General features: G+C 48.4%; 1 protein-coding gene across 2 annotated transcripts in view; it reads right to left on the bottom strand.

Annotated features, from left to right (window-relative positions):
- Window positions 1-13440, bottom strand: part of GATB (glutamyl-tRNA amidotransferase subunit B) — a 94697-nt gene that overhangs the window by 8107 nt on the left and 73150 nt on the right. For both annotated transcript variants that reach the window (XM_055405476.2, XM_088827976.1), the window contains 2 exons: window positions 12906-13039; window positions 6812-6890 (listed from right to left, as the gene is read on the bottom strand). In XM_055405476.2, the coding sequence (XP_055261451.2) occupies window positions 6812-6890; window positions 12906-13039 (213 nt within the window). The remainder of the gene's footprint in view (window positions 1-6811; window positions 6891-12905; window positions 13040-13440) is intronic.

Genomic DNA, 13440 nt, shown 5'->3' with positions numbered 1-13440 from the left:
AAGCACTTGACAGCTCTGAGAGCTGAAGCTGAGATCAGGCGGCCGCCCTGGTGCTCTTTATCCTTCTGGGTGCTTATTCGCAAGCGTCTTCTGAATTCCAGGAACCTGGGCCTCTGAGACTGTCCGGCGGGTGGAGATGAGGCGGAAGGCCGCTTCTGACAGTGATGCTATTTTTTTCTGGGTCTTCACACATCAGGCATGCATGTAAACTGATCTATGTAGTGGGAAGCGGTCTGTCTGACTTCACCCTTCTTGCAGGAAGACTGACTTCCAGGGGTAACCACGTGAGCCCGGTCCTTGGTGGGAGGCTGTGGAGGACGGGAGAGCGGGGACTAGGGCCGGGGAGCAGTGCTGGCCACCCCGGGCACAGGGGACGCTCACCGTCTAAGCCCCCAGGAGCTGCAGGGCCCCACCTCTCATATAAACAAATGTTTGGGAAATATTCCAGGCAAAGCCAAACAACTACTCTCTCTGGTTAACAAATATGAGAAGCAAGTTACCTGTGTCATACATGGGATAGGCTTTATTTAATTTGCTACATAAACTGTTTCTACCTCTCAGTATAAAAACAGCACTTAGCAACTTCTCTAAAAACAGCACTTAAGAGACTTCCCTGGTGGTCCAGCGGTTAAAAGTCCTCCTGCCCAAAGGAATCCATAAAGAAGATGAAAAGACAACCTTCAGAATGGGAGAAAGTAACTGCAAATGAAGCAAGGGACAAAGGATTAATCTCCAAAATATAAAGCAGCTCACGGAGCTCAATATCAGAAAACAAACAACCCAATCAAAAAATGGGCAAAAGACCTAAACAGACATTTCTCCAAAGAAGATATCCAGAAGGCTAATAGGCACATGAAAAAATGCTCAACATCGTTTACTATTAGAGAATGTAAATCAAAACTAAAATGAGGTATCACCTCACACCAGTGAGAATGGCCACCATCAAAAAATCTACAGACAATAAATGCTGGAGAGGGTGTGGAGAAAAGGGAACCCTCTTGCCAACTGTTGGCAGGAATGCAAACTGATACAGTCACTATGGAGAACAGTACAGAGATTCCTTTAAAAATTAGGAAAAAAAAACCTACCATGACCCAGCAATCCAACTACTAGTATCAGTTCAATTCAGTTCAGTCGCTGAGTCGTGTCTGACTCTTTGCAACCCCATGAACTGCAGCAAGCCAGGCCTCATTATCTGTCACCAACTCCCAGAATTTACCCAAACTCAAGTCCATTGAGTTGGTGAGCAATCCAACCATCTCATCCTCTGTGGTCCCCTTTTTCTCCTGACATCAATCTTTCCCAGCATCAGGGTCTTTTCTAATGAGTCAACTTGTCGCATCAGATGGCCAAAGTATTGGAGTTTCAGCTTCAACATCAGCCCTTCCAATGAACACCAAGGACTGATCTCTTTAGGATGGACTGGTTAGATCTCCTTGCAGTCCAAGGGACTCTCAAGAGTCTTCTCCAACACCACAGTTCAAAAACATCAATTCTTCAGCACTCAGCTTTCTTTATAGTCCAACTCTCATATCCATACATGACCACTGGAAAAAACAGTCTTGACTAGATGGACCTTTGATTGCAAAGTAATGTCTCTGATTTTTAATATTTTGTCTAGATTGCTCATAACTTTTCTTCCAAGAAGTAAATTTTAATTTCATGGTACAGTCACCATCTACAGTGATTTTAGAGCCGATAAAAAATAAAGTCAGCCACTGGTTCTGCTGTTTCCACATCTATTTTCATGAAGTGATATGGACCTAACAGAAGTAGAAGATATTAAGAAGAGGCGGCAAGAACACACAGAAGAACTGTACAAAAAAGATCTTCACGACCAATATAATCACGATGGCGTGATCACTCATCTAGAGCCAGACATCCTGGAACGTGAAGTCAAGTGGGCCTTAGAAAGCATCACTACAAACAAAGCTAGTGGAGGTGATGGAATTCCAGTTGAGCTATTTCAAATCCTGAAAGATGATGCTGTGAAAGTGCTGCACTCAATATGCCAGCAAATTTGGAAAACTCAGCAGTGGCCACAGGACTGGAAAAGGTCAGTTTTCATTCCAATCCCAAAGAAAGGCAATGCCAAAGAATGCTCAAACTACCGCACAATTGCACTCATCTCACACACCTGTAAAGTCATGCTCAAAATTCTCCAAGCCAGGCTTCAGCAATACGTGAACCGTGAACTTCCAGATGTTCAAGCTGGTTTTAAAAAAAGCAGAGGAACCAGAGATCAAATTGCCAACATCTGCTGGATCATGGAAAAAGCAAGAGAGTTCCAGAAAAATATCTATTTCTGCTTTATTGACTATGCCAAAGCCTTTGACTGTTGGATCACAATAAACTGTGGAAAATTCTGAAAGAGATGGGAATACCAGAGGACCAGACCTGCCTCTTGAGAAATCTGTATGCAGGTCAGGAAGCAACAGTTAGAACTGGACATGGAACAACAGACTGGTTCCAAATAGGAAAAGGAGTACGTCAAGGCTGTACGTTGTCACCCTGCTTATTTAACTTATATGCAGAGTACATTATGAGGAACGCTGGGCTGGAAGAAGCACAAGCTGGAATCAAGATTGCTGGGAGAAATATCAATAACCTCAGATATGCAGATGACACCACCCTTATGGCAGAAAGTGAAGAGAAACTAAAAAGCCTCTTGATGAAAGTGAAAGAGGAGAGTCAAAAAGTTGGCTTAAAACTCAACATTCAGAAAACAAAGATCATGGCATCTGGTCCCATCACTTCATGGGAAATAGATGGGGAAACACTGGAAACAGTGTCAGACTTTATTTTTTTGGGCTCCAAAATCACTGTGGATGCTGATTGCAGCCATGAAATTAAAAGACGCTTACTCCTTGGAAGGAAAGTTATGACCTAGATAGCATATTAAAAAGCAGAGATATTACTTTACCAACCAAGGTCTGTCTAGTCAAGGCTATGGTTTTTCCCGTGGTCATGTATGGATGTGAGAGTTGCACGGTGAAGAAAGCTGATCGCCGAAGAATTGATACTTTTAACTGTGGTGCTGGAGAAGACTCCTGAGAGTCCCTTGGGCTGCAAGGAGATCCAACCAGTCCATTCTAAAGGAGATCAGTCCTGGTTGTTCATTGGAAGGACTGATGCTAAAGCTGAAGCTCCAATACTTTGGCCACCTCATGAGAAGAGTTGACTGATTGGAAAAGGCTCTGATGCTGGGAGGGATTGGGGGCAGGAGGAGAAGGGGACGACAGAATGAGATGGCTGGATGGCATCACCGACTCAATGGAGGTGAGTCTGAGTGTACTCCGGGAGTTGGTGATGGACAGGGAGGCCTGGCGTGCTGTGACTCATGGGGTCGCAAAGAGTCGGACACGACTGAGCGACTGAACTGAACTGAACTGAACTGATGGGACTGGATGCCATGATCTCTATTTTCTGAATGTTGAGCTTTAAGCCAACTTTTTCACTCTCCTCTTTCACTTTCGTCAAGAGGCTCTTTAGTTCCTCTTCACTTCCCGCCATGAGGGAGGTGTCATCTGCATATCTGAGGTTATTGGTATTTCTCCCAGCAATCTTAATTCCAGTTTGTGCTTCTTCCAGCCCAGCGTTCCTCATGATGTACTCTGCATATAAGTTAAATAAGCAGGGTGACAATATAGAACCTTGGCGTACTCCTTTTCCTATTTGGAACCAGTCTGTTGTTCCATGTCCAGTTCTGACTGCTGCTTCTTGACCTGCATACAGATTTCTCAGGAGGCAGGTAAAGTGATCTGGTATTCCCATCTCTTTCAGAATTTTCCACAGTTTATTGTGATCCAACAGTCAAAGGTTTTGGCATAGTCAATAAAGCAGAAGTAGATGTTTTTTTGGAACTCTCTTGCTTTTTCCATGACCCAACAGATGTTGGCTATTTGATCTCTCGTTCCTCTGCTTTTTCTAAATCCAGCTTGAATATCTGGAAGTTCACGTTTCATATACTGTTGAAGCCTGTTTGAAGAATTTTGAGCATGACTTTACTAGTGTGTGAGATGAGTGCAATTGTGCAGTAGTTTGAGCATTCTTTGGCACTGCATTTCTTTGGGATTGGAATGAAAACTGACCTTTTCCAGTCCTGTGGCCACTGCTGAGTTTTCCAAATTTGCTGGCATATTGAGTGCAGCACTTTCACAGCATCATCTTTCAGAATTTGAAATAGCTCAACTGGAATTCCATCACCTCCACTGGCTTTGTTCGTAGTGATGCTTTCTAAGGCCCACTTGACTTCACATTCCAGGAGGTCTGGCTCTAGGTGAGTGATCACATCGTCGTGATTATCTTGGTCATGAAGATCTTTTTTGTACGGTTCTTCTGTGTATTCTTGTCACCTCTTTATATCTTCTCCTTCTCTTAGGTCCATACCATTTCTGTCCTTTATCGAGCCCATCTTTGCGTGATATATTCCCTTGGTATGTCTAATTTTCTTGAAGAGATCTCTAGTCTTTCCCATTCTATTGTTTTCCTCTATTTCTTTGCATCGATTGCTGAGGAAGGCTTTCTGATCTCTCCTTGCTATTCTTTGGAACTCTGCATTCAACTGGGTATATCTTTCCTTTTCCCCTTTGCTTTTGGCTTCTCTTCTTTCCACAGCTATTTGTAAGGCCTCCTCAGACAGCTATTTTGCTTTTTTGCATTTCTTTTTCTTGGGGATGGTCTTTATCCCTGTCTCCTGTACAATGTCATGAACCTCTGTCCATAGTTCATCAGGGACTCTATCAGATCTAGTCCCTTAAATCTATTTCTCACTTCCACTGTATAATCATAAGGGATCTGATTTAGGTCATACCTGAATGGTCTATTGGTTTTCCCTACTTTCTTCAATTTAAGTCTGAATTTGGCAATAAGGAATTCATGATCTGAGCCACAGTCAGTTCCCTGTCTTGTTTTTGCTGACTGTATAGAGCTTCTCCATCTTTGGGTGCAAAGCATATAATCAACCTGATTTCAGTGTTTGCCATCTGGTGATGTCCATGTGTAGAGCCTTCTCTTGTGTTGTTGAAAGAGGGTGTTTGCTCTGACCAGTGCATTTTCCTGGCAAAACTCTGTTAGCCTTTGCCCTGCTTCATTCTGTGCTCCAAGACCAAATTTGCCTGTTACTCCAGGTGTTTCTTGACTTCCTACTTTTGCATTTCAGTCCCCTATAATGAAAAGGACATCTTTTTTGGGTGTTAGTTTTAAAAGGTCTTGTAGGTCTTCACAGAACTGTTCAACTTCAGCTTCTTCAGTGTTACTGGTTGGGGTATAGACTTGGATTACTATGATATTGAATGGTTTGCCTTGGAAGTGAACAGAGATCATTCTGTTGTTTTTGAGATTGCATGCAAGTACTGCATTTTGGACTCTTTTGTTGACTATGATGGCTACTCCATTTCTTCTAAGGGATTCCTGCCCACAGTAGTAGATATAATGGTCATCTGAGTCAAATTCACCCATTCCAGTCCATTTTAGTTCACTGATTCCTAGAATGTCTACGTTCACCCTTGCCATCTCCTCTTTGACCACTTCCAATTTGCCTTGATTCATGGACCTAACATTCCAGGTTCCTATGCAATATTGCTCTTTACAGCATCGGACCTTGCTTCTATCACCAGTCACATCCACTGAGTGTTGTTTTTGCTTTGGCTCCATGTCTTCATTCTTTCTGGATTTACTTTTCCACTGATCTCCAGTAGCATATTGGGCACCTAGTGACCTGGGGAGTTCATCTTTCAGTGTCCTATCTTTTTGCCTTTTCATACTGTACTACTACTATATACTCTGAGAAAACCACAATTCTAAAAAACACATGTACCCAATGTTCACTGCAGCACAATTATACAACAGACAGGACATGGAATCATCACAGATGCTAGATGTCCATTGACAAACGAATCGATTAAAGAAGTTGTGGTACATATACACAATGGAATATTACTCAGCTATAAAAAGGAATGAACGTGAGTTAGTTCTGATAAGGTAGATAAATGTAGAGCCCATTACACACAGTGAAGTCAGATAGAAGAAAAACAAATATTGTACATTAAGGCATATATATGAAATATAGAAAGATGGTACCGATGAACCTATCTGCAGGGCAGCAAAGGAGACACAGACATACAGAACAGACTTGTGGACACAATGAGGGAAGCAGAGGGTGATGATCTGACAGAATTGCACTGAAAGACATACATCACCATATATAAAACAGACAGCCAGTGGGAATTTGCTGTATGATGCAAGAAAACCAAACCCGGTGCTCGAGAGGTGCTCCAGACAACCTAGAGGGGTGGGGTGGGGTGAAGAGGGAGGAGACATATGTATACCTATGGCTGAGTCATGCTGACGTACGGCAGAAACCAACACGATACTGTAAAGCAATTATCCCTCAATTAAAAAGAAACAGACTGAAAGAAAGAGAGCCCACCTGCTAATGCAGGGGACACAGGTTCGCTCCCTGGTGTGGAGAGACCCCATGTGTGGTGGGGCACCTAAGCCCGTGGGCCACAACTACCGAAATTGTGTGCCCAGAGCCTGGCTCCGCCATGAAGAGAAGCCCGCTCGCTGCAGCTAGAGGCCCAGCACAGCCAAAGATACCAAACAAACCATCAACCAAAGAAGCACCGAGGACACCACCTCTAAAAACAGAGCAACAAACGAAGACACAAAAACAACCCCCTCCCCCGAGCAGCACTCAGACGCGCTTATTACAATACTTCCAGGATGAAATTCACCTAGTGCAGAGCTTCCCATAAAACCTGTATTGGGCTGGCAGGGAGCCTGGACTCCTCAAGAGGTGTGGACTTACCTGCTTGGCTGCGGATGAAGAGATGGCCTTCCTGTCCAGCAGGTCCAGCAGCTCAGCCAGGGCGGAGGGTGTGACAGGACTGGCACCCCCAAAGGAGAGAAAGAAATGTGTCACTTCCCTTTGTCAGCATACCCGTTCAGTTATCCAAGACCAAAGCACGCGACTCTGCGGGTTTGAACAAGTACATCCCCACCCAGGAATGACAGTAACAGGCCAACTGGGCTCCATGCTATTTATTATTTTGTATTTCAGGCTAGAACACATTTTTGTGACTAGGGCTGTTTTTCTTTATTTTACTACCCAACAGTAACCGCTGTTTGGCACAAGTTGTAGCAACAGACAACTGCTCAGTTTAATTAGTGAAGAAAAGGAGGTGGCTGCAAAATTCACGAACCATGGTGAGAAGAGAAAAAAGAAAGAAAAAAACAACACCCAGTAATTAAATATTTTCAACTGAAAGATCAGCCTAAAAATTACTTCAAACAAAACAGCTAACAAAGCTGGTTTTTGTAGTGTTTTTGTGCAAATATAAATTCTTTTTTCACTGTAAGAGTTTTCCTTTCGGGGTGCAGTGACTACCAGCCACACCATCAGGTGTCTGCATGGGCACCCACACATCTGCTGCCTCCTGCAGGCTCTCAAGAGCTTTCTGGACACACTAGGGTCCAGAAGTCATTATATCTACACTTCCAGGAAGTGACTTATTTCCAAGGAGCCCATGAAGTAAAAGGCCAAGAGGCAACCGGACATGTGATGCGTCATCAATTCACATTTAGAGGTGGGGGGAGGTGAATGCCTAGGTTAGTGGAAATACTGAATTACAGATTCAATATTTAAAATTAAAATAAATATTTATTTTAAAATACATGGTCTTGCTACTTTCAAACACACACAGCAACAAGGCTAATGAAACGCCGTCTGAGGTCACAAGGGCACCAGTTTTAAATAGACTGAAATGCCTTATAAATAGCACATTACTGTGAGTGCGCAAACAAAAGCCTCTGGGGTGCTCAGCGAGACTTGACAACACCTTCTGTTTAAGTCTCAGCTCCCATCACTCGATGTTAATTTCTTTGTTATGCTCTTGGATATTTCCTGGGACTCCAGGCCAACCGAGCACAAGTTCACCAGGTCCAATTCAGGTACCGTGAGACCGCCACAGCATCATTCACACTAGACACTGAGGCACGGAGAGCCCTGCTGTTCTGCCTGTGTCCGCTTATTCCGAAGAAAGGAGAAGAGGAAACTCCTAGAGGATGTGCGGCTTGGAGAGAGTCTGGTATCGGGAGCAGCTGTAAACCCCCTAATCAGATCTCAGCAGGACAAGGGGGAGAGGGCTGGGAGAGCAACAGATACCTCTAACCTCCCACCCTACTGACAAGTAAGAAAGAATCGAGGTTGCTTTAAACATTCAGGTTTCTTGGATGTTCTACCATCCGAGTCGACATAAAGGCCAATTAAGAGTGCAGACCATAATAAGCACAGAGGCTGAACTAGATTTCTCGAGCCTTCAACAGAAAGGGTGCCATTCCCACGTGAGCTGCCGATAACGGATGTGGGGATGACAGAGGACAGAAATAGAACAAGCATAACTTAAAATACTCCGCCTTTCATCCCATGACCTTAATCCACTGTAAAATATCTCCACTGACTTGGGATTTCTCAGTCACCCTTTTATACCCACAGGAGGTCAACAGTGTCTGTGTCTTGGACTCCATCCCCGACAAGGAGGGCTGGGACACTGTGTCAACTCATTCCAGCTGTGCCAGGGCTGACCTCCAGAAAGACAATGGCGAAGATTGGGACCTGTCACCCTAACCCTCAAAGGCCCCCTCCTCAGTTACATAAATAAAGCATCTGACTTGGAACATAACGGCAGAAGCACACGCTACTGAGTGGCTGCTGTCAGATCATGCTGGTTTCAGGGCCACGAGTGTGTCTCCACTAAAGAAAACTCTAACGTGAAAGACAGAAGCCGTGTGTGCTAGTCTCCCATCCCCAGACCAGGCCACCTATGAGGTGGAGGGGAGAGGCATCTTTTGAGCCTTCCAACTTCACCTGGTCCCTTAGATCTCTTCCGGGATCACAACTCCATCTCCAGCCTGGATCCTGGAAGCAGACACCCCAACACAACCACAGCCACCATGGCTCCTGTGAAAGGTGCTGCCCATCGCAATCCACAGGCTCATTTCAGGCCCAAGCCTGCCAGACACAGAGGCTTGTGGAGGAAGACAGGGAGGCCTGGACCCCCAGGAGCTGCTCAGCAGTCCTTCTGCTCATCGTGCTGATTCCCAGCACCCTGCCTGGTGCCCCCACCCAAGAGGCTGTTCTAGAGCCTCCTTTCTATGCTCCTTCTCAGCACAGACCCCCACCTCCCACATCATAAGGCCCCTAGCTGATGGAAGGCCCAGAATCTTCTAGGGTGCCCTCCGCCTCCTTTTCCACCTAACAGCCCCTCAAGCCCATGCTCCTGATTCTGTCACTTGGCGCTCCTACAAATCCTCCTCAGACGCCAGGCTCCAGTCTCCTGCAGCTTTGGTCCCACGCCTTCACGAGTGCTCAGATCTTCCCTATCTTAAATGCCTCCGAGTCAGCTTGCCGTCACTTGCTTCTGCCTGGCTTCTTACCTTATTTCTTACCCATACAGAGCATCAGCCGTTACTGTCTGCCCTCCTGAGCACATGTCATCTGGATGCCAACTTTATCCTTCTTAAAAATTCACCTCCCCTCACTTGTTACCAAACGCAACAGCTTCTCCACGCTGCCGCACCATGCCCCTGGACCCCCTTCACCCCTCTGGGAAAACCCCTTCTCCGGGGCCTCCACATTCTCTAGCGAGGAGTGGCCAGGGCTCGTTTCTGTATCCTCTGCCTTCACCTCAGCCTGGCAAAGGAGGAGAGCATGTCTGTCCCCAGGATGGCCACTGCTTTCCGGGCAACGTTCTCCTGCCAACATGGTCAGCTACCTCTCAGGGGTCCCGTCTCCCCACACAACACATCTAAGCCACGGCTCAGGAAACTTCTTCCAGAAAGGGCTGGGGACCAGATATTTAAGGCTCTGTGGGACACACCGGGTGTCCGTCACGTAAGCTTCTGGTTTGGTTTCTGTGAAAGATGGCAAGCACCCTCAGCTCACAGGCTCCCGCCTCCTGCATCCCTTTCTTGGACGTGGCCCCGCACATCACACTGTGGGACTAACCCTCCCGCCGGCATCAGTCCCTCCTCAGCTCAAAAGCCTTTGCTGGTTTCCCAGGGCCTCGGAGGCTGCAGGTTCAGGGCCTCAGCTGGAGCGAACAACTGGAGAGCTACACTGGCCTGATTCTACCAGGGAAAGCTGCATCAGGGGACCAGTAATTTCCACCTTCGTAACTAAGTCAAACTGGTATTAATGGAGTTATCGTTCAAAAGAGCTATATACTGAAAATAACGCAAGGGCCAAGTTCAACAAGTGCTTTTGTGGTGGCTCAGACAGTAAAGAATCTGCCTGCAATGGAGGAGGCCATGGTTCTATTCTTGGGTGGGGAAGATGCCTTGGAGAAGGGCATGGCAACCCACTTCAGTCTCCCTGCCTTGAGAATTCCACAGACAAAGGAGCTTGGTGGGTTACAGTCCATGGGGTCACAAAGTATCAGACATGACGGAGCAACTTCCACTTTCTTTTCAGGCTTCCCTGGTGGCTCAGATGGTAAACAATCTGCCTGTAATGCGGGAGACCTGGTTTCCATCCCTGGGTTGGGAAGATCCCCTGGAGAAGGGAATGGCTATCCACTCCATATTCTTGCCTGAAAAATCCCATGGACAGAGAAGCCTGGTGGGTTACAGTCCATGGGCTCACAAAGAGTCAGACACGACTAAGCGACTAATCCTTTTCTGGTCAGACCCTTTAAACGCCAGTCTTCTGAGAGGTCTTTAAAAATGAATGCTCATTTGCAAAATGAGTTCCAGCCAGCACCATCTCTGATGTCCCTTGCCTGGCGTCACCATGAGACTATTGCCGGCTTTGCAGCTACTGCCCTTCCAGGCTTTGGAAACACGAGCCCGGCTGCTGAGGTTGCTCACTGGTTAACGTCTGTTCTACCTAAACCGCAAGACAGAACTTGCTTAGCTTCATCCTTACTTGCCTTTGGAACAACCAAATATACTTTTGTTTAGAGTTAGGTGCCCTTGGGGTTCTCAAGTCTGTAATGCTTCCAACTTGTCTGGATAAATACCAGGGGCTCCAGGTTCCTTCAACACGTTTTCATCAACCTCAGCTCCTGCAGAAGCTCCTAAAATGGTTGTTAGTAAAGCCCTCGTTTCCCATATCAACATACAAAGAAAGTGATGTGAAAGTCAGGGGACAGGCTTCGGGTCTGAGCAGCAGTGCACGCTACTCCGTGGGGCCTGGGCCTCCTTCTCTGCTAAAATGTGAAGGGGCCGAACCAGAAAGCGGCTGAGGGCTCTGCCGAGACCGAAAGTCAGGGGCACTAATGGTCAGCCAGCAACACGAAAAGCCTTATTTAAGGCTAAGAGTTAAGATCTCCTCCAACAGCTCAAAGCACACTTTCCTGGAGCCTCCTGGGCGAACATGGTCTCCCCTGCTCTGCTCCCACCGCATTGCTTGTACTTCTAGGCAGGAAGCGTCCCGGCTGCCTTGAACCACAGCGCTGCTGCGCAAGTCCATCCTCCCCAGGACACAGAGCTCCCTGAGGGCTGGGCCGGGGTCCTGCTCCTCTCGCCACAGCCGGCACTTCGCGGCTCAGCTCCTGTGACTTTGCGCAGCCTCTGTGTGCTGGCTGAGCCCCAATCACACGGTCAGCTTGCACTTCCTGCCGTTTTCCGCCCCCTGTTCCTCTTGGCTATGCTCCCCGTGGTCCCCAAAGCTGCTGGCTCTCATGCCCAGTTCCCCACAGACGTAGCTGGCCCTCCCTCACCAAGCCCGTCCCACCGTGTCAGGCTCAGGGGCAGCGACGCCTTCTCCCTCAAGTCGGCCAGGAGGCTCCAGCCTGCCCGGCCAGGCCCAGGGTTTCCGTGTAGAAACTGGAGTAGAAAGGTCAGACTGGAGGGGACAGGGAGGACAGACAGGCAGGCGCCAGACGCCCCAGGGGTCTGGGGACCTGAGGGGCTCTGGTACTTGACACGCCAGCACGAAAAGCGAAGGAAGCCAACGCTGAGGGCTCGCGGGCTGCGCGCCTTCTCCTCTCAAGAAGCCCGGGAGGCAGGCGCCGCGACTGTCGCTTACAGCTGGAGGCCGAGGGTGGCTCACCGAGGCCATGGCTGGGGAGGGGCCGTGTGCTGCTCCTTCTCTCCCTCTTGACCCTGGCCTTTTCTTCTCTGACACCCATGCTCCCAGTTCTCCCCTTCGTGCCGGCCCACGCTCCTCGGCTACAGTCCAGGGCGTCTCAGGCCCCATCCGTGGCCATGCCCAGGCCGTGTCCTCCCTGACGGCTCTCCTCTGCTCCTGTGGCTTCCAGTCCCATCCACATGCTCCAAGCCCACGATCCACTTATCCCAGACTGCGCACGGCCTTCCCCAGGGTGCTGGCGGGGACCCCCTGAGCTGTCTACACACGCCTGGGCACCCTGACCGCTGGGCATGGGGTCTGGCCCTCACCCCAACTCGGGCCAGCTCAGCTGTTCCTCCCCCTTCTCAGGGGGCGTCCTGCCCCTTCCTCTCGGCCACTCCCGCTGGTTCCTCAGGGCCTGGCCCCTGAAGGAGCCGCGTTCTCCCTCCTGAGGGCTGACGCCCCGGGCTTGGTCCCTTTCTGTATATCCACGGGTGGCCGGGCACACCTGCGGTATAGCAGGGTCACACTGAGCCGATGTCTGCTTTCTTACAGCCGGGACCAACTCCTCATTGTTTTCATCTCAGGCCCCCAGCCCAGCCCAGCTCACAGGCCAGGGTGGGTGGTCAGAGACCCGAGCACACCAAGAAGCTTTCGGATGTGCGGGTGAAGGCAGACAGCCCTGACATTCACAGAGAAGGCCTGTGTCTCATCAGGAGATCAGGGCGCGGGGCTGGTGGGGAAGCACAGAACCCTGGCCCTGACCTATTTCAGCTGCTTCTGGACACGGAGATCATGAAAAAAGAAAATGCCCTCCCCAGACCCCACTCACCTCTCACTGACGGCAAGGTTCCTTTGCTTTAAAAAGCCCAGGAAAGTGTTGAGGACCCAACTAGTCACTTTTTTGGGCTCTGCCCTAGTTTCTTTGATCACATTTTGGAAGAACTCCAGTAGGCCAACTTCATTCTGTAAAGAAAAAAAAAAAAATTCTGTAAAACCTCCCCAAAATGGAAGATCAGCATTCTGAAACTGCCACCCTCTGCCTCCTCTGAGACATCTTCTGGTACTTCCCAAACACAGAGGTGTCCCCAGAGAATGCTGACTGCTTCAGGTAAACAGCAAGTATGCTGCTCCTACGGCTGCCACCCCGCATTTACACGGCGCTGTGTCAAAGGAAGGAGCGCGCTGCAGAGACCCTGGGCTCCGTGCTCCATGACACTGAAATCCACCAACCCCTCAAACTGCTGCCCTCGCCGTGTCGGCCGCGTGCAGCCACAGCCTTCATCCTTGAGCAGTATGTCCGGCCTGAGTTTACTGTCCTGTCTCTTTCCAGGCCCGTCTCCTCTTGGAAGTCCTAGTAACTGCTA

Source organism: Moschus berezovskii, chromosome 19 (assembly GCF_049115385.1).
Source record: "Moschus berezovskii isolate FMDL1 chromosome 19, NW_MosBer_1.0, whole genome shotgun sequence".
Taxonomy (NCBI): Eukaryota; Metazoa; Chordata; class Mammalia; order Artiodactyla; family Moschidae; genus Moschus; species Moschus berezovskii.
The sequence above is the reverse complement of the archived record's forward strand: the minus strand, read 5'-3'. Positions and strand labels throughout refer to the sequence as shown.